This window comes from Mya arenaria, chromosome 5, assembly GCF_026914265.1.
Source record: "Mya arenaria isolate MELC-2E11 chromosome 5, ASM2691426v1".
NCBI lineage: Eukaryota > Metazoa > Mollusca > Bivalvia > Myida > Myidae > Mya > Mya arenaria.
In genome coordinates this window covers 67050513-67078367 of record NC_069126.1, presented here as the reverse complement: position 1 = coordinate 67078367, position 27855 = coordinate 67050513, and the positions used below count along the sequence as shown (strand labels likewise).

The window sequence follows — 27855 nt, the reverse complement described above, 5'->3', positions numbered from 1 at the left end:
CAACGTCATTAGCATATATTTGGAAATCCAGTTCTGTTCGTAGTATACACATGTTGTAAGGCATAACTTTTGAAAGCTGATTCACGCCCTTCTGTCGATATCGATATACAGTTAACAAGTAACAAGTTGTTCCACCTCAAAGTTCCTAAAAAAGAAACAAATGGTGGTGTATATAATGTATATATACACAGATGTACATATTATACTATAAAATGTGCTTATAAGCACGAATAACTTATCACGCATTCTTATGATCTTAATCATCTGGGCCCAATTTCTCGAAACTTCTTAAGCTGAACAGGCTTAAGTAGCTTATTTCAATAAGCCAAAATAAATACTTAAATAAAATTTTGGTAAATGAAAAATTGTTTATTCTGATAATCTTGATGATAATTCCTTTCTGATGTATAAAAACTCTTTAGAAAAGTAAACATTAAGCAGTTTATTGAAAATCAAAAATAGAGAGATTAGCCTTTTCCTGTTATAAGGGGCTTAAGAAGTTTCGAGAAATCGGGGCCTGATGTGAATGCCAATCTAAAAAGGAGTGGTTTAACAATCATTACAACGTTGAACTTATGTTGATAAACAGCCCTATTTTATATATATATATATATATATATATTAAAGTGTGTTGTTTGTGGAGTTTTGTGCGGGTTTTCCATGTTTCTGGTTTGTTGTTGTTAGTTTTTGTATTCTATGTCTTTGACGTTGACCCTGTTCCATTAAACGGGGTTTATGTTTAAACTTTCGACTACTGTACTTTTTTCTGTAAGTTTTAATATATTAAAAGTGTTATTCTACAAATGCAGAATGATGCTGGCTTGTAAGTAACAGAAAATATATGTGCGTGTTCACCCATATATATCGCCGGACCTTACCGTTATAGGAAATAGGTTGAAAAGTTTTAAAACAACACACAATATAAAACCATTTAAAATGAATATATTCCGGAAGAGAGATCCTACAATCTCGAAAGTTTGAAAACAGGTGTTTGCCTGAAACTAAACTGTTCATTGGCAGTAATAACAAGAAATATCTTTAAAAAGGATAATCGGCTTAGAAGTGTTTTCATGGATAACAGAAATCTAGATGTCATATTTCATAAAAAAACATCATGTTTCAATGATTAACATGAATTACACAGACACAGATATTTCAACAACTTCGACGAAAACTATCAGTACAGTCGATGCCCCCCTAGCGCCAGCTTAAGTGGTAATATTGTTTTCAACAACACCCAAAGGTTTATACGGTATTCAAAGGGCTACTATATATATCTATTTTAACAGAAATATTCACAAATATAAGAATTAATGGCAAAGCTTGAAGCTTAAGAAGCCCTTCTACGGTTTACAAGTGTACAGGACAAACTCTAGATACATCCTTCAAAAGCCGGTACATGAGATGTTTATATAAGCGCGTGTATACAAGCTTGATTTGAAAAGTCAAACAACAAGTGAAAACGAAAATAGAAATAACCGACGATTCGACATCGTATTTTTTTCTGTGCAAGTGGTATGAACACGTAAATGCTATACCTAAAGCTCATGTTCTTTTATAAATCTTAAAATAAATTATTAAACTCTCCTGAATAATTTAAAACAAATAAGCCTTAAAATAATCTTAAGACCATAATATGGTGTTGTGTTTACATATACATAATATAGTGTCTAAGCTGTATGTTAATTATGATGTCCGTAAAGGAGGACAATTTAAAATATAGGTACATAATGTATACAATGCGATGAAATAAAGATGGGAAACATAGGGATTCTATTTTTTGTTTTGTATTAATTGCTTATTCTTGCAACAACTTGTAACGGATACTACCAAATGTGTAAATGTTCAAAATATATTGATTGAATGTGGTTTTACTGAATATATCTACATTATTTACAGGATGAAATTATTGTAATTTGTAATAACCATATTAAACTGAGTTGTGTTTGTCGAAGAAATGTTGAATTCATGTAACATTATGTTGAATTACATGAGAAAAGTATGATAGTGATAGTGTGATTTTTTATGTTGCTTAATATATTAGTTAGTATATGTGTTTTTGTAATACTTTTTGTGTGAAGGCCACGCTGGAAATAAGTAGTGTGTCTGTAATAATTGTACACTAAGTATGTAACCTTCGTTAAATAAAGTTGTTATTATTATTAATATTATTATTATTATTATTATTATTATTATTATTATTATTATTATTATTATCCTCATTTAATAGTGGTGTGTTAATGACATTGATTCCCTTTAGATTAAGTAGCGCATTACTTGCCGTCGCTTCCCTTACAGTGTTATGTTAGTCTCGCAATGGTGCATTTATATAATCAGGAGTTGAACCAAGTTCATAACATGTGGTGGATGAAATTAGACTCTCAGAATAATTTAATGCTGTATCGATAATTTATGCTTCAAGATTAATGCTCGTATATGTTTTAAAAAAATAATTGAATTGGTGAAAGGTTCTACTAAATATAGCTTCTATCCATTAAATTACTCTTTCTTCTACACTTAAATTCTTATTTTTAGATTGTCATAAAGAATCTGTAAAGCATAAAATTCTACTTATTTATTGAAATGTAGAAATACACTAACTCAATTTCGTAGTTTAAAGATCACGGCGATGATGATAACAACAATTAGAACAACTCCCAGCAAGACACCAATCACTATCCCAGCAATTTCTCCATCTGTGAATTTTTTATCTGAAATATATAATATATGTAAGTATAAGCATATACTAATATGTTATAATTTTTCAAAGCACGGCAAAATGTAATTCATTAAATTAGATTTTTTAATCACTTATAGCCCTAACCAATTCTGAATGAATATAATAAATAATCGATTTCAAAATAAAGTGTTTAATAATTAATGTGCATTTTCGAATTATCATTGTGAAATACGTTTGAAAAATGACAATAAAATGTGCAACATGACTGATAAGGTATAAATGCTTCAGATATAAAGTTAATAGATATGTGGGGTCTTCAGATACTTCAGATTTCTTTCCTGACACACTGAATACCATTGGAAGTTCACGATGATCAAATAACACATATCAGGTCAGCAAACCTACACAGTGACTGTATAAAATAATTGAAGCCCACATTAGTGTTAAAAACACCTGTCAGTTATAATAGTGCTTGCATAATGTAACAACAATGATAAATTTGACTGACTTTTCTGTTTATTTTAACTCTTAATCGTGCTTTTTTATAAATTCTCTAAAGGCAACACCAAATTAATAACTTGTTCATCGGATTTCCCGCACCTATTTCATCAGAAAAGCAAAAAAAATATTTTTATTTTTTTATCACTTGCGCCCACACCATCTTAAAAAAATTGTTATTATTTTTACGAGCGCTAATTTGTTTAGTAGAATGTAACCTTTTCACCCCCTTATAACCGCGTTTTTGATCGTTACAATTATCAAAGCACCGACTCAATCATGCAGCCGCCCTAATTAGACTCAATGAACGATGTAGACACGGATACAAGCGTCTAGGTGATCGAGACTAAATTGGCAACATTTCACTTCCTGATTCTTGAAAATTTCGTCAACAAATGACAATTCTACCACCATTTAAAGTTTGATTAAATTTTGGACAAATGTGTTTGTTTAAATTTGGCTCCCGCTAAAAGTAAACGTATATTTACTGGACAGGAATTACTGAATTTTATCGTGAATGACAGTGATTATCCGAAGTGAATTTGGTTCGGACATGTTTGACGGAAATTCGGATGAACGTTACAGTGAAAAGACAGTTTCCAATCGGTCATCTATACCTACTACACCTGTTCAGGTAAAAACTTCAGGTGTGTATTTTAACTTCTTTGTTGTTTTGCTGTTAATATAGCAAATATGATGTATTTTTTGTATTATTTGTTTCCTTCAAAAATACGTATACATTTTATGATTTATGCATGCTTGTTTTTATTTTGCTACGGATCTGGATATAGTGTTTATTTAATTCATATGCAATGCATGTACAGTAATAGAAAAATAAAGTTTGGCCAAGAGACGAGCACCACCTTTCTTGTGTTATCATCAAACTGTTTCAGTAATGCAAACTACATTATACTACAACGAACATTTATGTATAATGCTGCTTATTAAAATTTCAGATTCTTCCGACGCAGCGAATCATAAAATTCCTGTCCGCATGAGGCAATGAAAACGTGCTTGTGGTGGAGGCCTTGATCACCAATGAGTCAATGTTCCTGGACAGTAGGATGACGCTAAAAATTAACTTGACTGACATTCATATGTGCTTCATGCAATCCCATGAGTGTTACCATTCACACAAAAAACTTCAAACAAGCCAGATTGTGTATATTTTGTAAATATTAGTCAAAAAGGATAAAAAAAAAATGGTGTCAGACTGTTTGATTGGAAAAAGGTATTTAATCACACTTTGTGTTGCGAATAATTGTTAGTAGATTTTTTAGATGTTCATGTGTATTCTTAAACTATATATGGAAATCATTCAAGTGTTAAATATTTATGCTGATTTTTTTTCTATGAAAAAATATTGCATATTCTTGTATTTTCTTGAAATATTTTTTTGCTATATATGAAAATTGACACAATCAGTAGCTGCAGTACGACAAAAGTAAAAGTGTCTTTTATATATTTGTTTATGTTTTCTTAATTATTTGTCTAAATTTGAACAAGATATCTAAAAAAAATAAGGACAATCCGTAAGTTTAAAAACGATAGGTGTTACATTCTGAGAAAGTCTAAAATCAATCTGGCGCTGGCTGGAATTTTCTGTGACATATTTTCAGTTGAAATGGTTTACAATACGGTGAAGGTTTTTTGTAAATTATCTTCCAGAACTTAGATGGCTACCAAGGCCAATCGTGTAGTCAAAGCAAGAATGATAGCTGTAGTTTATATTTGATTGCAAATGCCTATATTCATTTTGTGATTCATTTTTCAAGTCACCTTGTCTAGTCATTTCCATGGAATGAGAAATGACAATTTATTTTAATAGAGAATTATTTTTAACCAAGTTTTCCTAAGGAAAAGTGGAAAACCTAGTAAATAAATTTGGAAATGCCATTGGGCAGACAGGTGGCTGTGACTATTGGTGCTTGTCTACAGGCTTTAACTTAGCCATGAATAGGGTATTTTGAAAAAAAACAACTTTTCAAACAGGTTTAAAAAAACTGGAAAACTGGTTTGAGTTCTCTCATTTATGAAATAGTTTAAAGAAATACATTTGCTTGATCTCAAATAGCATTTGTTTAATATCAAAACTAATATTTGTATAGAATTATCTTTTAGTGGTATCATTCTTTCAATGGATGTATATACTGTTTACAATATCATTGTTCAGTTAATATGTGAATAAAATGTGAGCAAAAGAGAGATAAATGACTATATATATATTTGTTCGCTCTTCGCTCCCTCCTCTTTTTGCTAAATGCAAAACAAATATTTTTATCATTATTTCGCTCGCTCGCCCCATTATTTTTTGGAAAAAATCCGATGAACAAGTTATCAATTTGGTGTGGCCTAAGATGCTCTTGGTGTCATATTTTACTTTTACATAACAACATACTCTCTACATAAGACAGTTAAATATTATTTCACTAAACTAGAGCTCAAATCTCAAATTAAATAAATTGCATAACAACTCCTTTATGTTTTTAATGGGGGGTACCTTTTTAAATATTTTAGACATTTAATAACACGTTTTTGCAAAAGCGATGAAGCTGTGACGGTAGGTACAAAATAGTTCAGTTAATTATCACCAATGATTTATATCAATAAACCTAGACAGTCTGCTTTCATGAACAGTAAGTAATTGTTACTTTAAATTGACATCTGATGACGACATAATATTAGTTATAAAAATCATTTTGTTTGCTATGTATTTATTTTTCGTAAACAGGATATATGAATAAAACTATTAAATTGATGAATGAACACTTCTTAAAATCTTAAGCCCATTAACTCCCTCTAACAGTATGTAATATATTATCGCCTTATATTAGAACAAGCATGTCATTATTTATTGCTCTAATATCTCATATAATATGGATCGAACACCTTGTGAGCTAATCTATACAGTGAACTTAAATTGTTATAAATACGTTCTTTGTGTCTAACAGCAAACATCTAATGTCCCCGTAGAGGTCAGATTGTTTGTAATTTTTAAAGAGAGAGCATGGAAATGTTTGATAATAGCAGTATTTTTTCCGGTTAGCCCAGTGGTATGTGCACTCGGTTCTCACCCAGGCGACTCGGGTTCGATTCCCAGCCTTGCCCCATGTGCGTTTGGTTTATGGTCATCAAGCCTGATAAGTAGGATTTCTCCGGTCACTCCGATTTCCCCCCACAAAACAAAACCGCACTCTCGCGCAACATCGTGCCAACGAAAGTATAAGTTATCATAATTTTTTTCGCAATCGTTAGAAATAATGTTTAAACAAAATTAGATATAGTATAACGTATAACTGGAAAAATATGCTTGAATGTAAACTTCAGAGGCGGGAAACCTGAAATGTAGCTGCCGCTATTCATAATAAGGTCAAGTATTTTAGTTTTGTATTTAGTACTATAACATTGTTTTTGTATCACATGTTTTCTTCTTTCGATTATGCAATTGATTCACCACTACATAAGTGTCTTGGCCTTTATCACATAGTTTGTATAAGGCCACAGGCGAACTTGCCGATTCGCAAAAGATATTCACGCCACCTAATTTCCATGGACTCAAATTTAACGTGACCTTGTGTTATTAAAATGCAGAAGAATTAAGATAGTAGCGCCCGTTACACTTAAAATGCTTTTATTAACCTAGCATTTAAACAATCCATATCAATAACCATGACAATAAAGTGTGAACGTAACTAATAAGAAATTCAACAAATCACAGAATACGTTCCGTTAATGTCGAGATCACTGCAGTTTACTCGTATCTGCGAGAACAACTAAATCAGACTACCGACTTTATGAACACTTTTAAATAATTTATGCAATAAAAACATAACAAACGAAACATCCCTGTAGTAATACAACTACCAACTACACGAAGATACGACTCTTTATAGTGTGTGTTTCCTGCTTTTCCTCCCTCATTTGTATTTAACTTTGCTTCTCAATTTCCCTTGTCATTTGAAAGTTTTTCCTAGTGCTTGTTTGTGTTCACTAGAATATTTCAACGAACAACTTTTTTAGGATTATTGGGATAAGAGTGAGGTTTTACAGGCAACTGGTTTAAACCCCAAGTAAATTTATTTTGCTGACCGCTCCAAGGCGGTACCTAACATAGATATTGCTATAAAAAGATAATATTATATTATATTAAAAACTCATTTCTTTTCTTATCCAAGCCTTTATAGTGGTATTCAGTAGACAAAGTCAGCATAACATTCTGGTTAATGTTTAATTACGTTCTTTACTTTTCTTATGTCATAATCCTCTATTCTGTAAAATGTCATAGAAATTTACGTGTTTATTTTGAGTATAATTGAAGTGTTGTAGTGTTGACATGTGTTATAAATATTGTTATATTTCAATAGGATAATATATAAGCCAAATAGCTTAATGCCAAACATATTTTAAGACCTATGTCATGCAATCGTCTTTGAAGCGCGAACAAGGTTTGTATATAATTAGACTTGTTGACTCTATACAGGCACGCCAAAATAATGTCCCAGTCAAAAACTAGAAATGTGTCCATAGGACACGGATGCCCCCACTTCGATTTTTTGTCACAGAAAATAAGCCATAATGATTATTCAGGATAATCTGAGGGCCCTAACTCCTAAATGATTAAAGCGATTTCCATGGCTATCGAACTTGATCAAGATATTATGGTCACAAACATGTGTTAAAAGTTTGGTGAGGATTGGACAAACAGTTTTCAAGAATTAGATCGGAAACAATCTTCGGGACGTATTTTTCAAGTCTTTTTTTGCAAATAAAGGGCCGTAACTCCTAAATGACAAAAGCGATTTCCATGGCTATCGAACTTGATCAAGATATTATGGTCACAATCATGTATGTAAAGTTTGGTGAGGATTGGACACATACTTTTCAAGAATTAGATTGGAAACATATATTTTTGAAGTATTTTTGGCAAAAAAGGGCCGTAACTCCTAAATGACTAAAGCGATTTCCATGACTATCGAACTTGATCAAGATATTATGGTCACAAACATGTGTTTAAAGTTTGGTGAGGATTGGACAAACGGTTTTCAAGAATTAGATCGGAAACAATCTTCGGGAATTTTTGGCAAAAAAGGGCCGTAACTCCTAAATGACTAAAGCGATTTCCATGACTATCGAACTTGATCAAGATATTATGGTCACAAACATGTGTTTAAAGTTTGGTGAGGATTGGACAGGTACGTACGTACGTACGTACGTACGTACGTACGGACAAGGGCAACCCTATATGCCGCCACTTTGTGGGGGCATAAAAATCATATTGTTAGTCTGTTTGTCAGAGAAACACGTTTTGTTGAATCATTTGTCCAAACTATCTTTAATTTTGGGATTAGTGATCATCAGAATGAGGTTATTATCAATATTTGACAAAGCAGTAAGTTGGGAAAAAAAGATTAACTGTTGGCGACAGTTTGGCCGTATCTGGAACAACAACATTGTTTATTTCATGTTAATATAAATACACTTCTTGAACATATTTGAAAATTTTATAATGATGACATTATTAAATTAAGTCAATATGTGTCATACAATTTTTAAAAAAATCTTAAATAGTTCAAACTATAATCCCTTTTTCTGAAAGCTCATCTTTTAAAAAAATATCAAATTTGGTAAAACAAAATGTTAATATTACCATTTGCACTACCATTTGTTGTGATCGTCGTATCTCTGATTTTGTATCTTTGCTGCGAGGTCCAGGTCATTGGTTCGTCAACGTCCTTGATTTTAATAACTAATTTATATCCAACAGCTATCGACTCTCCGTCATGTTCTTGGTGAAAAACGGATGTTTTGAATTTAATGGCCGGAGACCCTGAACAGCTTTCTAAACACTCTTCTGTACTGGAAGTTGATGTTTTGATATTGTCTATTTCTTCTCCGTCCTGGAAAATAATATAGCCAGAACGGCAACACACTATGAGACCAGTAAGAACCAATTGCTTAAGAGCATTCTCCTACTAAATTACAATTGCATTATAAAGCCGATTTCATCATTGGTCATAGCGTAAAGCTCTACTGATGATACATACGTTAGGACGTATAACGGATTCTTTTAACACTTTGTAGTGAACAAGTTATTATCTTATTATAAGTGCACATATCAGTGTAATTCAGATATAAGCTGCGTTATCTCGTCGAAGTTTCCCTGTATAGTAAAGCGTTTTAAATCGCATAATTAATAAAGACATGAAATAATACATTCTGAATACGATGTGCTTGTGCACATTTTTGTAGAAACGTTTGTCCAGTATACTACAATTGAATATCAATTTCCAAACGGCGATTGTAGCAAAATGTTGTATTAATACTGCAAATGACGTCGCTCTCGTAAGATTACCAAGGTTCTTTTTAAAATAAGTTTTATCCATTTTGTGACGTCAAAAATGTACAGCTTTTTAAAGTTCGTACGTTCTCTCGCGACGATCTGTTTATTGAAATGAATAAGACCTTCCCATTTCCCCTTTTGTATCAAATGCTGAAAATCTATTTAATAGATACCATAAATAATTAATTTTCCTCTATGTATATACTATCAGAGTGAATCTATTCAGGATTTATTTAAATCAAACCCAAAATCAATAATTATTTACCCGCACTATTGACCACTGCGAATACACACTGGTAGGAAACACACAATCTGTAAGAATGGTAATGTTTCCATCCGAACCCAAATCTGGTTCTGTGATGGGACTGATACTGTCATTTTCAAACTCTGCAAAAACATTCCACCAAAAGCATTAAATTTTTATTTTTATTGACTATAAGCATAAATGCACTGAATCACACCGATAAGTATAAACATCTATGATAATGATGGCCCTAGAAGTAGACAATATGTTATAGTTGTGACATTTAAATTCTTGAGCAGTGCAGCGTTAGGAATAAGCTCCATATATTGAGCTATTATCTGTTTCTGGAACACTCAGTAGACTTTCGCCAAAAATATCACATTATCGAAATCAATTTTAATGCATACTTACGTACTACCGTCAATGTAACGCTATCCTTATTCCGTTCAGATTTATCACTACATGTATATCGTCCACAGGATTGTAATGATACACTTGTGATTGTAAGATCAAAAGTCTTAGAACCAACGTTTGATAAAAACAGATAAGAATCCATTTTGGGGGGAAAGCACTCAGGGGATTCCGTTGGACAAGATGACAGAAAGACACCATCTTTTAACCAGGTTAAAGATTCACTACCATTCGTTACACAAGTTATTGTGAATGACTCATTTGTTCGAGGTGTTCTTGAAACTGGAGCTATGTCGACGTATCCTGAAATAACGACATTGTAACTTCATTAATTTACACAAAAATACCATTCATAGCCTATCTATTTTCAAATGTTAAGACTGGATTTATATAAAAGATATTTCTGATACGACGTATTGTTATATCTGAACCATACATCTCTTTCATCAGAATTCATTCACTTCAAAATGAAAACAAAAATAAATTGCAGCTACAGAAATATTCACACACTTATATTAATAAATAATTTGATCAAGTTGTTAACTTAAAAGACAAAATGTATTATGATCAAGTATTCAGGTCTGCTCCAGAAGATGACGGTTTTTGTAATTCTATAGTGGTAGCTCTGTGTTGGTTTGTACGCTATCTATCTTTCAATTAGTGAACGTTGGGCTTTGACCGTGTACCATTGAAATAGGTCATCGTAAAATATTTGGCTACTAGGCATGTCACTGTAGTTATAATTGTAGTTTGATTTATAACAAAATTTATAAATACAACTAATCGAAATGTTCCTGATTTATAAAGATTACATATTGTTTTTAGAATGTACATATTTTGATCAATAACGCAATCATCTAGTATGTTACCTTCTATGCTGGACAACATCAGTGACAATGCGAAGAATAACCAACGAAGCACATTCATTTCAAACGTTTTTGCCAACATTGAGCATCTAGATAAAACGAGATGCCTTTACCGAACAGCATGGCACCCGAGCTCCGCCTGAAATAAATAAAAGATATAATAAAGAAGTTTAAAGAAGACAGGCATTAATTAATAAGAATTCGACATACTTTTCAGGAAGTGATGACATAAGGTTTAGATGGATACCTGCGGGAGAAATACAACCTATCGTTATGATTTATAGTATACATCATGTGTTTTGTTTTTTATAAAGACGGTGACCTTGACTATTGACCTAGTGCTACTAAAGACTATGAGCCAAAGGCAATAAAACTATTTGTGTAATGATTTAAGGAAGAGTTCAAGAATAAGATACAAAAATAGTTCAAGAACGATATAAGGCGGTTTTCAAAACATCGAGTTCAAGAATGAAATGACTAGACATCACTGAGTTTGTGCGGCCCACGTTTGGTTAAAAGATATCCAATATTAAATATGCATAGTATCTGTACAAATTGTTGACAGAACTAAAGAGATATGTTGTTTGTGTGTTTGTCAATAACTTCGTACACTCTATTAGCCGTCATGCTCTCACCTTAGTAACTACCGTGACGTTTAATTCATCAGTAACAGTTTTACAACAAGGTTAATGTAAATGCGACATAAATAGTTGCTGAATCTTAAAACAAATTAATTCCTAAAATTCAGTGTAGTGCATGCAGATCAGGAACACCACTATGTATGCACATGTTATAAAAGATGTATCTAAAACATAATAATTTAACATCTTTAAACTTAATAAAAGCATGAATCTCAGTGTTTAAGGCCTAAAACACTTTCTTCTACATTTCATAAATTATGGATGCTCTTTCACTGTGCATGTGTGTAATCTTATTTGAAGATTGATTTAAGTTTTTTTTTAACCATATGTCAATATAATTCCTATTTTAAAAACTTGAAGATAAGTTCTAAAACAGTTCTTCGATTTCAAGAATAGTTCTAAAACTGATTGTTAGCTTTTGAACTTTTCTCGCACGAGAGAGGTCGTCTTCTAGTAAATGGCAGTCTACCACTGCAGCCTCAAAAGCGTAAAGCAAACCGTTTTGTAGTGATTTTGCGGAGAATATCAAAATGATAATCGCTGTGGTTTTGACCTTTGACCTACTGACCACCCTACAAAACAAATAATAATTAAAGTTTTATAGTTGGACTAGGGGCAACCTACCAATGAAACTTCATGGTTCTAAACAGACATATTCAAATATTGTTACTGAAATAAACATGATTGTATGACAATTTAAAACAATACCTCTATTTTATTTTGATTTTGAGAGGAAATGTAACGTTATTCAAAACAGCACTATTATAGTTTGTTGCAAAGGCAATCTCTGATAGACGATCTACAGCACATGCCACAGGTGCTTGTCACATTGCCTGGATACAGTACTATATTTATTTTATATTTTTTATATTTTTTTTATTTTTAATATTTTTTTTACAAAAAGTTAGTATATATATAAATAAATATAAGGTGAACATGTGCAAACATTCATTAGTTCCAAACGAACCTAATCAATAGAACATAGTTCCTAAAATAAAGAGGATAATCTAATTTTTACTTCTGATAAGGGAAGATTCCCATTTACAAGAAAAATAAACTTTTATGCTAGTTAGATTGACCTTTACGGCATATTCAATCAAAATGCACCGACCAGAAACTAAAATGTTCCATTACGAAAGAACCGGGAGTTTGAAAAACAACGGATTTTCCCCCCTAAAACACGTTAAATACAGACTGACATACAAACTTTGCGCATGCATTACAAAGAGAAGCATGAAATATCATTCCTACCGTTGTGAGCTCGTTGAGTAAGACGCGTTTTTATCCAAATCGAACGTTTTTTGTTGCGGTACGCATGTGGCTTAATTACAATGTCGATTTAGCAGCCTAAACTTCCCCTTATTCCATATCCCGTATAGAAGAGACAGGCCTTTCGATCCGCATTGCGACGTATTTGTGTTACATCTGACCTGTTTATTTCGATGCGATCTTGAACCTCATGATATCTTTGGTTGGAACTGCGTAAAAGGAAGGCGTTTATTGATCGGCACCTCAAAATTCTAGCTCTGATGTATTTGATTTCATAACAAAATACATTTTACTTACAGTCGATAAAAGCATTTAGTACGTCATGATTATTGGTGACATGAACTTGGACATTAAAACCTGCCAGCGTATTTCAAGGTCTGATCCATATTGCAGCAATTTATCGCAACTGATAACTCATTCAACTGATTCTTCCCAATCTCCCATTGACATATAGATGGAATCATCGCCTGATTCCATTATTTGAAGAGGTGTTCGGGAACCGTTCCTAGACATGTTCTTAGACCAGCAATTTTGTTTCATTTGTCCAATCTACTGTGGTCCAAAATTCAATACATCTACTACTTGTTTTTCTCAAACGAAAAATCTTGAAGTTCTCGCAAAGTGACTTCGATGAACTTTGATTGCTCGTTGCAGGTTTTGATTGGGATACATGCTCTAATGCTGATATAAATATTTACACAGAAAAGTTTCCATTTTGGGTAATATGAATTCCAAATTTGTAACGATTCGAACATACAAATCCGCCGTGGTTCATAACGAAATAAGAAAGGCATTACGACATAGAAGACGGGTTTACAGACAGGCGCAAAAAGTACAATTGATGTTCACTAGTGCATGTAAACAAGTGAATTACACTTCTCACCTTGTCAAAACTGCAAAGCATGCTAATTATTAGAAACTTGCTGAAAACCTTCGTGAAACCAGATCATCCTCTTTTGAAAGTTTTAACACACCTCGTTAATACTTCTTCACCATCTAAGGAGCTCGCCCACCTCATAAGAGATGGCAAAATATTTGAAACCAATTCCGAATAGGCTATTCTTCCGAATACCTTTGTCAAATCTCAATCTTCATTTAATGTTCCGGATGGTCATACTAGTACCATTAATGTTTCTGAATCGGATAGGTCAACTATGCCTGAATTCATATATCGAGTTAAGATGTCATTGATTCAATCATGTTTCGAAAGACCGGTAAGGCAACCGTAGCTGATTCTGTGAATAGTTTTGTACTTAAGGAAACTGCTACAGAAAAACGGTAATTCCCTTAAACTTATTCAACGTTTCTCTCTGCTCATGTAAAGTATCCCGCATTTGAAAACTTGCAAACGTGTGTGCTATACATAAGAAGTCGGATCTCCAAGTAGTGGGCAATTATTTTTCAATTTCCCTGCTTAGTGTTGTCAGCAAAGTTCTTGGACGTATCATGCATGAGCATATATTTTACTTCTTAATGGCAACTTATTATATACACCTTTTCAGTCTTGTTTCATTCAAAAAGACTCCACGTGAACCAGATGGTTTCTATATGTTGCACATTCTGTAATGCTCTCGACGAAGGCAAAGAAATTAGGGCAGTCTTTTATGACATTTCTAATGGGTTTGAGTGGGTTTGGCACAAAAGTCTTCTTTATAAGCAACGACAAAGAGGCAATTATTTGTCAACTTGTTTTTACGTACATGTATATATATGAACGACATTCGCCTTTTTGCAGATAATACAACCTTACACGTGAATATAGATAACCCTATTGCTAAAGCACGTCTACTTGATAACTACTAGGAAAATATTCATACCTGAGCAGAATGCTCGATTCTTTAAGTCCAACGACATCAGAGTCTCTCGAAAGAAGAACAAACCATCACATTCACCAATGTTTATGAATAATACACAGATCAAGGAAGATACCTCACATATACACTTGGGTGTCACACTTTCAAGTTCCTGCTCCTGGCATGAACATATTCAGCCTGTTAAACCAAAGGCCTTCAACCGAATACAAATATAGAAGATCATAAGAAATATTTTATTCAACCTTAATCAGACCCTAAGTCGAGTACGCGGATGTCTCGGACAGTATCTCGCAAGTGGAAGCGGACAGCCTATACATCGAAACGGCCATAGGACCACTAAAGCACAACAAGACGCAAACACAAGCTCACCATATTTTACAAGACGTTTCATTCAGTAACTCCGCCCTACTTGTCGCCATTTATACCATCAACGTAAAACGGAAACTATCCGCAACATCCCATGCATAGCTAATCAAACTTTATTTTTCTTCTAGTATATCTTCGTGGAAACTCGATTGGCCCAATCTCTTCCAGCTTTCAAATGTAATCTAAACATAACCGACTAAATCGTTCCTTAGTTTTATAAATATGGATATCAGAAGTCAATTGTGCATCTGGACAGCCTACGCATGCATTGCCGCTTTCTTAAAAAGCTCTTGTTCAGATAGTCCATGTTGCCAGTGCGAAATCGAAGACACCTTCCGTTTTTGGACTAGGACACTGTATGTTCTTTTAATGAATCACAAGAAATGCATACGTAAGGAGTGAGTTAATCGGGTTAACTACATGAATGTTCTTGCATACGGTCAGATTATATGCAATAAGAATATGATCATATTGGAAAAATACGCATCGAATTTTTTCCGTTCAATGCTCTGTATTGATAGACTGGTACCCTCTTTCTCTTTTACCCGAAAAGAAACCATAATCAGCTAACCGCGGTGCCCGTCGCGCATTCGAAATGTCTTGTGAATTCATACGTCGTATTAAAAGCGAATAAAGCGTGCGGTCTAAGTAGAAAACAACCAGGAAAGTTGGTTTAAAAAAAGTATTGTTATCCTTTGTATACAATGTTGGTATTCCGAAGTTCAAATACAACATGATTTTTGGTATTTATTGTTCAAATACTATTAATGTTAACTAAAAACCATATGCCGCGTACCTGTATAACTTTATATTTTTGAGGAAAAGTAAATCAGGGTACCAGTCTACTTATTGACCTCAAAATTTACTCTGATCAGAGCGGCCGAATGATTCAGACATGTATGTTATCACTACTTTCGGATGCTGATGATGTGAATTTCATAGTGTTTTATTGAGGAAATTTATCAATAAAGCCGCCATTGAATGATTACCACTATCAAACGGATTTATTTTCATCTTACCGTGGGTAGCATTTTTAATTTGACATGTTAATTTTCAAGCAATACAAGTTCGTTTGAAAAAATCATGTGATTTCAATTTTGCAAAATGGAGATAAAAAATATCAAATATGCGCATACTTATTTATGAAGTTTCATTCTAAATGAAGCCAAATGTATGAGTATGTGCACAGCATCTGTGAATAAGATGATTCTTTACCTATGTGCATAAAAAAATCTCGGAGCCACTCTTAGTATAAGTACATGACATTGTGATAAACCATCGCCATTGATAAAACAATCTTGCATGCTCAATTTTGATTTCCTCTTTTATATAATCACCAGTCAATTGTTACCACGTCCCCCTCGGGGATATACCATGGAAAAGGGATGTGTTTTTACCTTTCAGGTGTCCTCGTAGCTAAAGAACTTCAGCGAACACATTATATATTACCTTTTTGGACGTGTTGTAAACAAAATAAATATCAACATTACAGTTATGGAAGTCAGAACTAGTGTCCTCGCAATGCCGGGTGATTGCGGTGGTTTTGTCTTCCCTCAAAATATATCAGGAAATTGCTCTTACCTTAGATCCCCGGGGTGTGGGGTTATTCACGGGATTTTACCACCAGTTCGTTCTCGCAGGGAAGGGATTTTACGGGGATTGGCTGGATGGAAATCCGGGGGGGGGGCGTGGTTACAATTGACTGGTGCATACTTTACAAGTTCTTTTTCTGAAGACGCTTTGTGCTCTCTTTTTGTTTTCTAGCCAAGAATGAAAATCAAAAATCAGTCAGAAATACAGTATTGTGATGCATTGTTGTTGATAGCTCAATATAAATTTGTGAAATATTTGAGGGAAAGGTATTTGGTTAAATAATTTAAAAGTGTAACTTTTGAGTTTTATTTAACAATGCAGTGCCGAATATTGTGGAGATAGAATTGAATTTGTATTAATTAATCAGTTGACTTGTGGCGTTTAGGGAACAAAATCAAAATATTCAATAAAGATCCCTTATCACCCAATGTTGTGGAAGAGTAAAGTAATGAAGATTTAATCTCACAACAGTCTTTTTCAAATGCTGTCAAGGCTTTTTTATGCTTAAGAATATCTAACCTCGCGATGTCAGACCAGAAATCACCTTGGCATGAGATTGGATCACTATGTATCATAATGCACCAGTCAATTGTAACCACGGCTCCCACATCCGGGGGTATACTGGGGATAGCCGGCGAAATGGGCCATGTTTTTACCTTTCAGGTGGCCCCGAAGGGCCAGGTCTTCCCGGAAAACACAGTGTGGATTGGGCTTAACCTAATGTCCCTTGGGTGCGGGGCATTTGGTGGGGACTTTACCATCAGATTATCTCCGCAGGTCGGGGATTTTAGCTGGGGTTGGCTAGACCGAAAGTAAAAGTCCCCGCTATTCCGGGACCGGGGGCGGGGGGCATGGTTACAATTGACTGATGCATTAGCTTGTGTATTAAGATAAAGTTAAGAATAGATATTTATTTATATAAGTTATACTTTGTAATCTAAATCAAAGATTTGAAAAAGGTATCCTTTATCAATAAATGCAAGTATACATAAATGACTGTGCAAATCTTTATGTATCATCCAAATATGAGTACCTTGCAGGGTGAATGTTATTTGTAAAAAATATACTAAGTGAGCTTTCAAGATTACCTTTCCAATAGCATACACAATGCAGTTTGAAACCTGGATAATTAAAACAAATCTTGGTTGTAGACCATTACTATTAAATATTTGATAAGTCACAGACATTATAAGGTACAGTTTAAAGGGGCTGTACTCAGTGATGAAAAGGCAAAAATAAAGAAAATTGTAGAAAATTGACATAAACTTGGTATCGATGTGTACAATTAATGCATTGAAACTTACTAATTGATGATCCCCATAGTTTACAAATGATTTATTAATAGCAGTTATTTCGTGTTTTTTTCATTAAAAAAGATTACTAGGTATTGTCGATCCAAGACAAAAAATAAAAAAGTTGTCAAAATGAGAGTGCAGCTTTAAACTCATAATAAAATGTCAAAGCACTTCATTTGACATAATTTTAAACAGATGAAAAAATGTTATTTTTAAAAAGCACAATATATCCTTTATGTGACCTTACATTATAATGAATTTATTCAGATCAGTGTCTCTCCTTGCACTTAAATGTGAACAAGAAAGCTTGGGATTGAACACTAAATGAAACAAGAATGAAATTAAATGAATCACAAAATATCATCAAAATTATACACACAAATGTTCTTTGATATACCAAAAAATGAAACTTTTTAGACTTTCAAAAATTTTACATTTACTAAATACGGTTATATAAAATGATGAATACATTTGTAGCATTTGATATCCTACTAGATGTAACTCAGCTTCGTTCATTTTTCTAAACTTTCTCTCAGTGATGAGGAATAAATTTTATTCACTGCAGTTGTGTTTTCTAAGTTTATGAAAATAAGAACAATTGAAACAATTCATTAACTACTGTTGATCAGTGCAGATTGTGGGAGGTCATGGTTGATTTCAATGAAACACCAATAAGCCCTGCCAAAATTGGATACTAATTGGTCAGTCAGGTGCTTTTGGTAGGCATGATTAGCATGTTAATTTTAACCATCATTATGAATGTTTACACAATCATTGAATATTGAAATAACAAGTGAAATGTTAGTTTGAATGATGAAAGCCATGAAATATGTGAAGTATTTAAAAAGAGACCATTTTTTCAGCTTGTGTAAAAATGAGAAAATTGTTAAGTAAAATTATTTATTGTTTATCAGGAAAATGTTGAAATCTCATGTTTAGGCCTATAGTGATCATACTTGATTGCTCTGTTATTGGCACTTATTGCAATATGTTTTATTCATTGCAATATTTATGTAAAACATTAATTATTATGTTGACTTAAGTTTGTAGATAAGAACTAATGGTAAAGGTGATGTGAGAATGATCTCATAAGTCTTTAAAAAATAATTGTGGTATTGTGAGTTATTTGCTCAAGTCTTGATCAGTTTAGCTTTTAAAGATTTTCAAAGTAACTGCAAAACAAGTCCAGCTGTCTAGAAAGACTATGTCAAACCCTGACCAGATATAATTTCTTGTCTTTTCAAATTACCAACTTGGCAATGGTTTACTCATAACATGGATATTGGTTTGAACATGTTAGTGTTTTTTTATGTGGAATGAAATATCATAAGTGGCACTAAGTTGAACATAATTTATAGTTCTCATTGATATTACACATAGCCCCAAGTACATGTTGATCTAAGATTTAAGGCTTGGATGGAGTCAGGGCAAGAAAAATGCATGTTAATACACACCTTTAAGATGAGGGCTAGAGACTGTTTCATGCAAAAATGGAATGAAGAATTACGAGAGTCATCAAGAGCGTCAACATACATACTATTTGCAAATTTTAATTATCACTCATATTAAGACACCATACAAAACAATAAATTCAGAACAGCTTTAACACGACTAAGAGTAGCATCACACAGATTAGAAATAGAAATGGGCAGATGGCACAAGCCCCAGATAATTCCAAGAAATGAACGAAAATGCCAACTTTGTAATACACTTGAAGATGAATTCCATTTTCTCTTAGAATGTCCTTTATATCATGAATTAAGAATCTTATACATTAAGCGATATTATTGGCGCAATCCAAATATTCCTAAATTTATCGAACTGATTTCGAGCGAAAATGTAACTACTATTAGAAAACTATGTTGTTTTGTCTATAAGGGCTTTGAAATGCGTCAGTTTAGACATTAGACACTTTTCTCCACTAACTATTTTTCAGTATTTAAAGCAAATGTGATATAACTTTACTTTGTTTATACATTATGATTGATTTTGAAAGTTGTTCTATCGGAAATGTTTATATACTGTACATGTTTATATTATATGTAACTGATGGGCTGTAAGCTTATAGTTAATAAAATCTTCTTCTCTTCTTCTTCTTCATTGTACTTTTCAACAAAAGAACTGTTTGTTTATTCAAGTAAATAAAGCAATCCCAACACCAAGGAACTGCAGTATTGCATAACCAGCTTAATTGACATTATGAGTTGGAGTTCAAATTGCTGCAATTAAAGGCACATCTAGTTTTCAGAATTTTCAAACTCTGATTTAGCAACCTTAATTTAGTTATATGAACTACTTTTGCGAAATGATTGTTTAAAGTTACAATGGCCTTGTGGGATAAAGATGCTCTGTCCACGGGGTAACAGGTTTTGTACATAATAGGGTTATAAGTACTGCGTTTTGATCCAGGAGGTTGTATTCGACTCAAGTAGATTTTTGCAGATTCGGACACCACAAGGCACAAGCCGTGTAAAACCAAAATCTACAAAAACCTACTAGAATCAAATATGAAATTCCGCCATATCCGGATCAAAACGCAGTACTAATAACCTCTTTATTATATACATTACTGATTAGATGACTTATAAGCCACATTTTTGCATAATAAATATCATTTTAAGGATGCACTCATTGGTTTAATGACGTCAATTTAATATTGCGCAACATACTTGTTATGACGTGACGTCACAAGAGTGGTATATTGCCGTATTGCACTGGAGCGGAATATGGGTTAAAGTATTTTGTGATATGTATTGCATGTGGAATGATGATGGGTGTAAAATAAAGAATAAAATTATGTTTGGTATTCCATTCTCACTAGCAGTGTGATGAACTGCTGACACCATGTTATGAAATTTGATGGTCAAAGTATTTCAATATTTCATACTTTAAAAAACGATATTCATCTCATATTAGTCTACTCAACTTGCTTTGCTATGTACAAAAGTCTGCAGCAGTTATATGAATAGCATTAGACAGAAGACAGTGCCTAATATTTATTTTATATTTATAGTTATCATGGTTACATGTTATATGAATTAAATACCAAGCACAAATTAAGAGGGAGAAAATAATTCTTCACTTTTTAAATAACAACTACTTCCTAATAGCATTGTATATGCAGTCTGACATAGGTGTACAATGTAGATGTCTTTTACAAAGATTGTTCAAAGTATGGCCCTGTGGTTTAAAGCTTTCCTGAAAAAGAGGTGACAGGTTTTCTATATAGTATATAATTACATCATTGAAAATCTTCTCTGAAACTGCAAATAACAGTCCTTTGATATAAAAGGAATTGATCAAATTAAAGAAATATGTGTGCCAACCACGTAAATTAATTTGTACAAGTCTGATTTAACGACTTTGAGAAATTCAAAAGAACTATGACTTTATCTGATTTAACGCTTTAGCCCCCACCCCCTCAATCTACACACTATAATTTCCTTTGCAGCTTCCAAGCAGTTTTAGTCTAAAGTTTAAGCTAGCCCATTTAACAGTGACCCCTTGTGATGTGAGCAGATTTTTTCAACGCTTAGAACATGGTTGTCAACATTCCCCTGAATGAAGCCCTAGTCCATCAGTGCTTTCAGCACTTTGATTTATTTCTCTTCTCACTTTACCAGGATTCAAAGGCAAAGCATTTGAAAAGTTAAATACCTCCAGGCTGATCACACTTCAATTCCTTTTCTTTGGATCAAAATTGGCAAATAACCAAACAAACTCGTGTTAAGACTTTTATGAAACAAACCAACAGATTGAACTCATCATTAACATAATTATAACAGATCTGACATATTCCACCTACTACTTGACATGTCATTTCTCTACTTTCCCAATCATTCATTCTCTTCTATTTATTTTTATTTCCAACCCCATTACACATCTTTTCTCTGTCATTTACTCATATGCATACCTCATTACAATTTGCAATACGATTCATAATAATGTACACTATCCAACATTGAAACTGCTAAGCACTTCAATAAACGTAGTTAACACCAACCACTTTGCATTGTAAAAGCAGTTTGTTAGAACGACAAAAATGACAATGTATAAGCTTTGAGTTTTCTTCTCAATTCTGCCTATACATTTAGACCAACCTCGTGAATCATCATTTATTATAAGTTTGAGTATTCTTCATTTTGTATTGTTTATCTAAAAACATACTGTTTAAACAACTGCACATCGAAATCGGTCGATATGGCCGCATTATAATTGATAGAGCTCAACGTCATTGTACTTCATAAAATTCGATTTATATTGAAGACAAGTATTACTTTATAATTAAATGTCCTTTGTTTAGCCTTGTCCGAAACAAATAACTAAACAATATTTTTAAGAAACCTAAGTATGTATACCTTTATTGAATTTATTAACTCGTATGTCTAAATGTAATATTAGAAGTTGAAGTAAATTTATATCCTGAGCAATTATTGTAGAAAATTATCTCATAAATAACATAGTTTAGATCATGATAGTTATAGCTGACCTTGGCCTCCCTAATATAAATATTTATTGTTTAGATATTTATAATTATGTATATCAGGTGTATATATTCATTGTTGTTGTTGTTTTTTAACTTTACAAGTTTTCCTCGTTCTATGATAATGCCATGTATCACTGTGGCCATGTTGATATTCTATATTATCATTTTTAGCATGGGGAACAGTTGTATATATGTTTACGACAATAAACACTTGAAAGGTTAACACGTTTGCGCTGTCATTGTATTGGTTTAGAGAGCCAACTTCAAAGAGTAGTTTTGTCAATTTAAGCTCATAATCATTCAACGTAAGATAACAATATATATTAACACATTTAAATATTTTTAGGATCAATATATAAGATCTTATGTGATCTGTTGGGGATGATTTACAATTGTTACATGCTTTCTGATTAAATTAAACACACATTTATAACGACGTGTATACTGTAAATGGACTAGACACCGACGAAATATTCTTTTAATCATGTAAAATGATGTATAATCTGTCTCATACTAGTTCGTATAGATAATTCCGGGCTTGTTTTAATAAAATACTGTAATTGTCGAATTTGGGACCGTCTGGTGTCTAGTTCCTTTAATGATAATAAACATTCAAGTAATTATATCAATATGAAATACAACATAAATCAATTTGAAAGACATACTTACTACAATCCAAACAAATCACTTCTTTTTTTTAAAACCAATATGTCTGCGTGTTTGTAAGCGATACGTTAATATCAATGACGATCTTTAGTTTCAAACATCGTGTTAAATAAAAACTTATTTAAAACATGTTTATATACGATTGATAACATGCAACAGTTCTTGATATTTGTATTACAAACACACTAAAATAACACATACAATGTCACTTTTATCCGTAAAAATGGTCACAGAAATTCAGATTTACCTTGAAGATATTTAAGTCCATGATAATATTTGTCACCGAATATATCTAACTGCTCATGTTTAAAATTAGATATTGATTAGAAGTGATTCAATATTTACCAACCATAAAACATGTAACCGTTTGAATAGATTAAGGAGTGTTTAAAGCTGAGAACATTTAACAAAAGAATGTATTGATAAATATTAGCATTCAAACGGGATACATAGGCGCTAACATTAACGGAAATAGGGTAAGGTGTCTCATTGCTAGACCTCATCCGAACAATGCTGAAGTATGTCTTTGTGTTGATTGATTCTGCACTTTAAAAGGAATTACGGATCAAAACATATATCAAAGAATATGTTTTACACTAACAGACGTTCTTTTTTCAATTAACTAAAGATGCGAGTAAGACAACGATTAAAAATGCGTTAAAATGCGTTTTAAGCAACGTGATTTTAAAACTTATCTGCGAAACCGGAGGAGGATCATCCCCTCCCTGACACAACAAGCCTCCCATACACAAAATACTTTCCGGCACCTCTGATCTTGCAGTTTTAACTACTGCTGTTGATGCGGCTGCTGCTACTGCTACAATAATACCAAAAGAAACATACTGAGCAGCGTTCTGTGTCTGTTTAATATCAACAGCAGTCTTACATTCTTCTTCAAAGCAGGTTAAAGTTACGCCCATATGTATATTCTCAACTAAGCACAGTGCGTTACACGACATAATGTATTGTTATACAAAGGGAGAATAATTCTAAATCTTGATTTTTGTCTATATTTAGTAACAAGAAGCATAGCTTTATGAGTAATGCTTCCTTGTAAGTAGACCTTACAGAAAAAGACTATTCCATTATGGTATGGCTTTGTAGATGGTTTTATCGACGTAAATATCGTTTCTCTCATCTGGCAATCAAAATATACTGTCACTGCTGTAGAGAATGGAATCTCATTTACCAAATAACACCATAACATATGTCCATTACCAGTGAAAAAAATAAGATTTTATGAATAAGTCACTCTAAAGATCTACATTTGTCACATTTGAAACTGTGACAAATTTGATCATATTCTTTGACAGGTGTTAAGAATGTGATCTGTGATAAATATGGCCCTACATATCAACACCTGTTTGGTTGTCGTAATCAAGAAGTTTATGGAGAGGTAGATATACTAATTTTGGAAATAAAAACATGATGTAAAATGTATTAATGAAGAATACAGACATCTTAAAACAATCTGTATAGCTTGGCTTCTATGCAGTCATGTGGTATATGACATTTACATGCATATGCATTTTACTTCAAAGCATCAAGAAAACATGCCATAATTTTGTCGTCATCACGGACTGATACATATTTCTTCAGTATTCTGCCAACATTTTACAAACTATATAAATAATTGTAGTTGTATCATTTACATCCAGGCGAGATCAAAACAAGTGTTTGGGAAAACATATTTAACATGTACTCTAAATCCAGAGAAAGGAGGTCGAATATCATGCGGTCATTTGCAAAAATAAGTCTATCGCTTGGGACTGTCAAACTCTCGCCTATCAGAAGCATCCCTTATTTTGAGAATATTTTATTTGCTTTGAATTAACGGGTCAAGTATTAAAATTATCAATAACAGAACTGCTGGGTCGGGCTTCAAGTTATACCAACAATAGATTAGGCCCTTCCTATAGGTCATTGTTATTACCGTATGGACTAAACACTAAAGATTTAAGTTCCCTACATGCGAAACGCCCCCTCCCCCAGTCCCGGTGAGGCAAATCGTTGTATGTTTATAACTTGTTGTTTAGATCTTCTAATGAACATCAATTATGCACAAGTGATACAAGGGTCCTTACTAAGTCAGTAACAATTTCTGTTAGGAATAGGTCCTATAACATATCTTGTAAAAAGGGAAAAGCACGGGTTCAAATCTTAAAACCGGTTAAATCAAAGTAATTCAATGACCGATGTTCGTTGGTAACAACATATTACTTTCCATTATAATTCAATTTGCATAATCTGTTTGGTATAGCAAGTTCATGTTAAACTTGTACATTCGCAATTTTCCATTTGATATGTTTGATATAAAACAAGTTAGCACTATGGTTTAGTCGTGACGTCTGCATTCTTAAAGTTAACGCCTTTGAGATTAGACCTCAAAGGCGGTACCTAACATATATGCACTGTTGTGTTTGTGGAGTTTTGTTGTGTTGTTCCATGTTTCTTGTTTGTGATTTTTTGCCTTTGTGTTCTATGTCTTTGGCTTTTTGTCTGTGCCATTAAACGGGGTTTATATCTAAACTTGTGGCTACTGAGCTTGTTTCTGTAGTTTTTTACATACTTCAGTAATTCGGTTGACTACTAACCAGCAAACCACAATTGTCGAGGGTATGTCGGGTATTAAAATTCAATTTCCCAAATTAATAACAGTACACGGGACTCCAAAAGATAATGTGTTCTAGAAATGACGATTGGTTTTAATTAAGAGTGCTTACCAAAAAATATTTTTATATGATTTTTTTTTTATTTCATGATGCATTTCATTCCAAGAGTTCATCATATATCCAATACGAAGAAACATGCTTCAGTGTTTAGCAGTTGAGCAAAATTTCGGAAACAATGAATCTTGTTAAATGTCTATGATTAGTTACGAAACAAAATATCATTATCAGTTGTGTTTGTTGTCAGCACGGAACAAAACCAGTTCGTACTGCACCTCATCTGAAGCCCAGATATTTGTACACACTGTTATGCATCTGTCATAAAATCGTCGTCTGTTTTTCGTTGAACAAATCTAACACATTGAGGCTGTTATAGCATTATGATCCAATTCCTTACACACCTTTTTGAAAAAAAACATATTACCTTACCTTTTAACACACGTTTAACTATCGCCTTTAAACGCAGTTCACGGAAGGGCGGGGGGTTTCTTAACTTAAATCGAAAAGTACAAATACAAATCGTATGACTGTGATTCTTGGAGGGTGTGTCGAAACGAGTAATCGATAGTCGATTGAGCCCGAGTGAATTATACAGTATCTACAATGACTATTTCACGGCGGTATATTCATCTATTTGTTAAAGATGATTATATTAATTGTTTGTCAACACGTCTGTATTCCGAGATGGCCTTGTTAATTACCGATTGATCGCCTCCCTCTAACTATCGTCAACTTTTATAGGGACTCTTTTATGAATAGCCGATAAAACAAGGCTTTGCAACATCTTTTTGATAAATAGGCTATGTGTGTGGTTATGATCTCGTACAACGATTCCCACTCCTTGAAGTACACTCCTGAAACCATCAACTAAAAATAATCATGTCGGAACTGAAATGTATATAACATTTAAATCTATTTTAATCAACTGTCCAAATTTTCAAGAAGAATTCATCAATTGATATCGTTTTCAGAAAGAACTGTTTCGATTGAGACTTTTGCCATATTTTTCAAACATTATGATAACTTATTATATGTTTATCCTTAACCACTAGCCGAGGTCAAAAGACACGTTTAGTAGAAAAATCTTCATAACAACGTCGATCTTTCATTACACACCAATCGTTTAAAAATGAACCCAAATGGCATACTTTACCGTATGTGCATTTTTAATACTACAAATTATGCTACTGTTTAAAGGGAAACTAATACAGAATCTTGGTATTTGGCTATTGTTTACAAAAAACGATATGCCTTAATAAGTGATTTCCCTTGTTACTAGTCAGCTGCTTTTGAAATATGAAAAAGCTCTGTTGACTTGTACAACTGTCATGGTTAAGGCGAAAGCTATTCTTTTGCTCTTTTGCTGGAAGCTATTACTGGTAACGTGAGTAGTTAGTATTGTTCCAGTCACAGTCGTTTCATTTTCATCTACTAGTATTAAGCACCACTAAATTAGTAGGTGCACAAATGAGTCCTCTGTCCAATTACTTCAACTTTTGAGTTGCTACTTTACCATGTAAAGCTTTTGTGAACCTACTATGTGACTTGTACTTTACTAACTACTCCAATTTTACTCTTATGATGTTCTTATATAACTATCTTGCTTGTTTACTATACATTTGGTTTTGTTTTATTAAAGAAATAAAAATAATGGAAATTCCAAATTACGATAGTAAACAAAAACATAATACTTTTAACAAATTCATGAATCTGGTAACCAAACAAGCTACTTCACATGCTATTTATGCAATTAGTTTATATTGAAAAACATTATTTGTATGCAAAGAATTTGAAGAAGTCAAAATATCAACACCTGATTAATCAAATGGACGAGATTGTATTAGACAATGAACTTTTACTAAATGACATATTACACAAATTAAGTGATGAAATAATACCTATTTGAAAATAATTGATTGTGATTTAAAGAAAGTGATAATAGTTGACGACAATGTTTGTGAAAAAATAAAAACGAAATAATTAAGTTCTTTATTTCGAGCAGGTATAATAATGGTTG

The 27855-nt window shown here is 32.9% G+C and overlaps 1 protein-coding gene across 3 annotated transcripts; it reads right to left on the bottom strand.

The window, feature by feature from the left end:
- On the bottom strand, nucleotides 1-24032 carry LOC128234122 (uncharacterized). Of its 3 annotated transcripts, none has more exons than XM_052948154.1 (7): nucleotides 24013-24032; nucleotides 11043-11178; nucleotides 10174-10476; nucleotides 9784-9905; nucleotides 8826-9075; nucleotides 2602-2711; nucleotides 1-145 (listed from the first exon to the last, which is right to left on the bottom strand). In XM_052948154.1, the coding sequence occupies exons 2-6, from the start codon at nucleotides 11119-11121 to the stop codon at nucleotides 2602-2604; spliced, it is 864 nt and encodes a 287-aa protein (XP_052804114.1). In that variant the 5' UTR covers nucleotides 11122-11178; nucleotides 24013-24032; the 3' UTR covers nucleotides 1-145. The 3 variants fall into 3 exon arrangements, with proteins under 3 accessions (XP_052804114.1, XP_052804113.1, XP_052804112.1); XM_052948153.1 differs by lacking the exon at nucleotides 24013-24032 and adding an exon at nucleotides 23417-23526; XM_052948152.1 differs by lacking the exon at nucleotides 24013-24032 and adding an exon at nucleotides 23173-23404.
- Nucleotides 24033-27855: the final 3823 nt, after the last annotated feature.

Coding starts and splice junctions, on each gene's coding strand:
- LOC128234122 (XM_052948154.1), bottom strand. CDS start 11,121: ATGTTGGCAAAAACGTTTGAAATGAATGTGCTTCGTTGGTTATTCTTC. Junction 10,477..11,042: donor GATGTTGTCCAGCATAGAAG/GTAACATACTAG, acceptor TCGTTATTTCAG/GATACGTCGACATAGCTCCA. Junction 9,906..10,173: donor CGTTACATTGACGGTAGTAC/GTAAGTATGCAT, acceptor ATGTTTTTGCAG/AGTTTGAAAATGACAGTATC.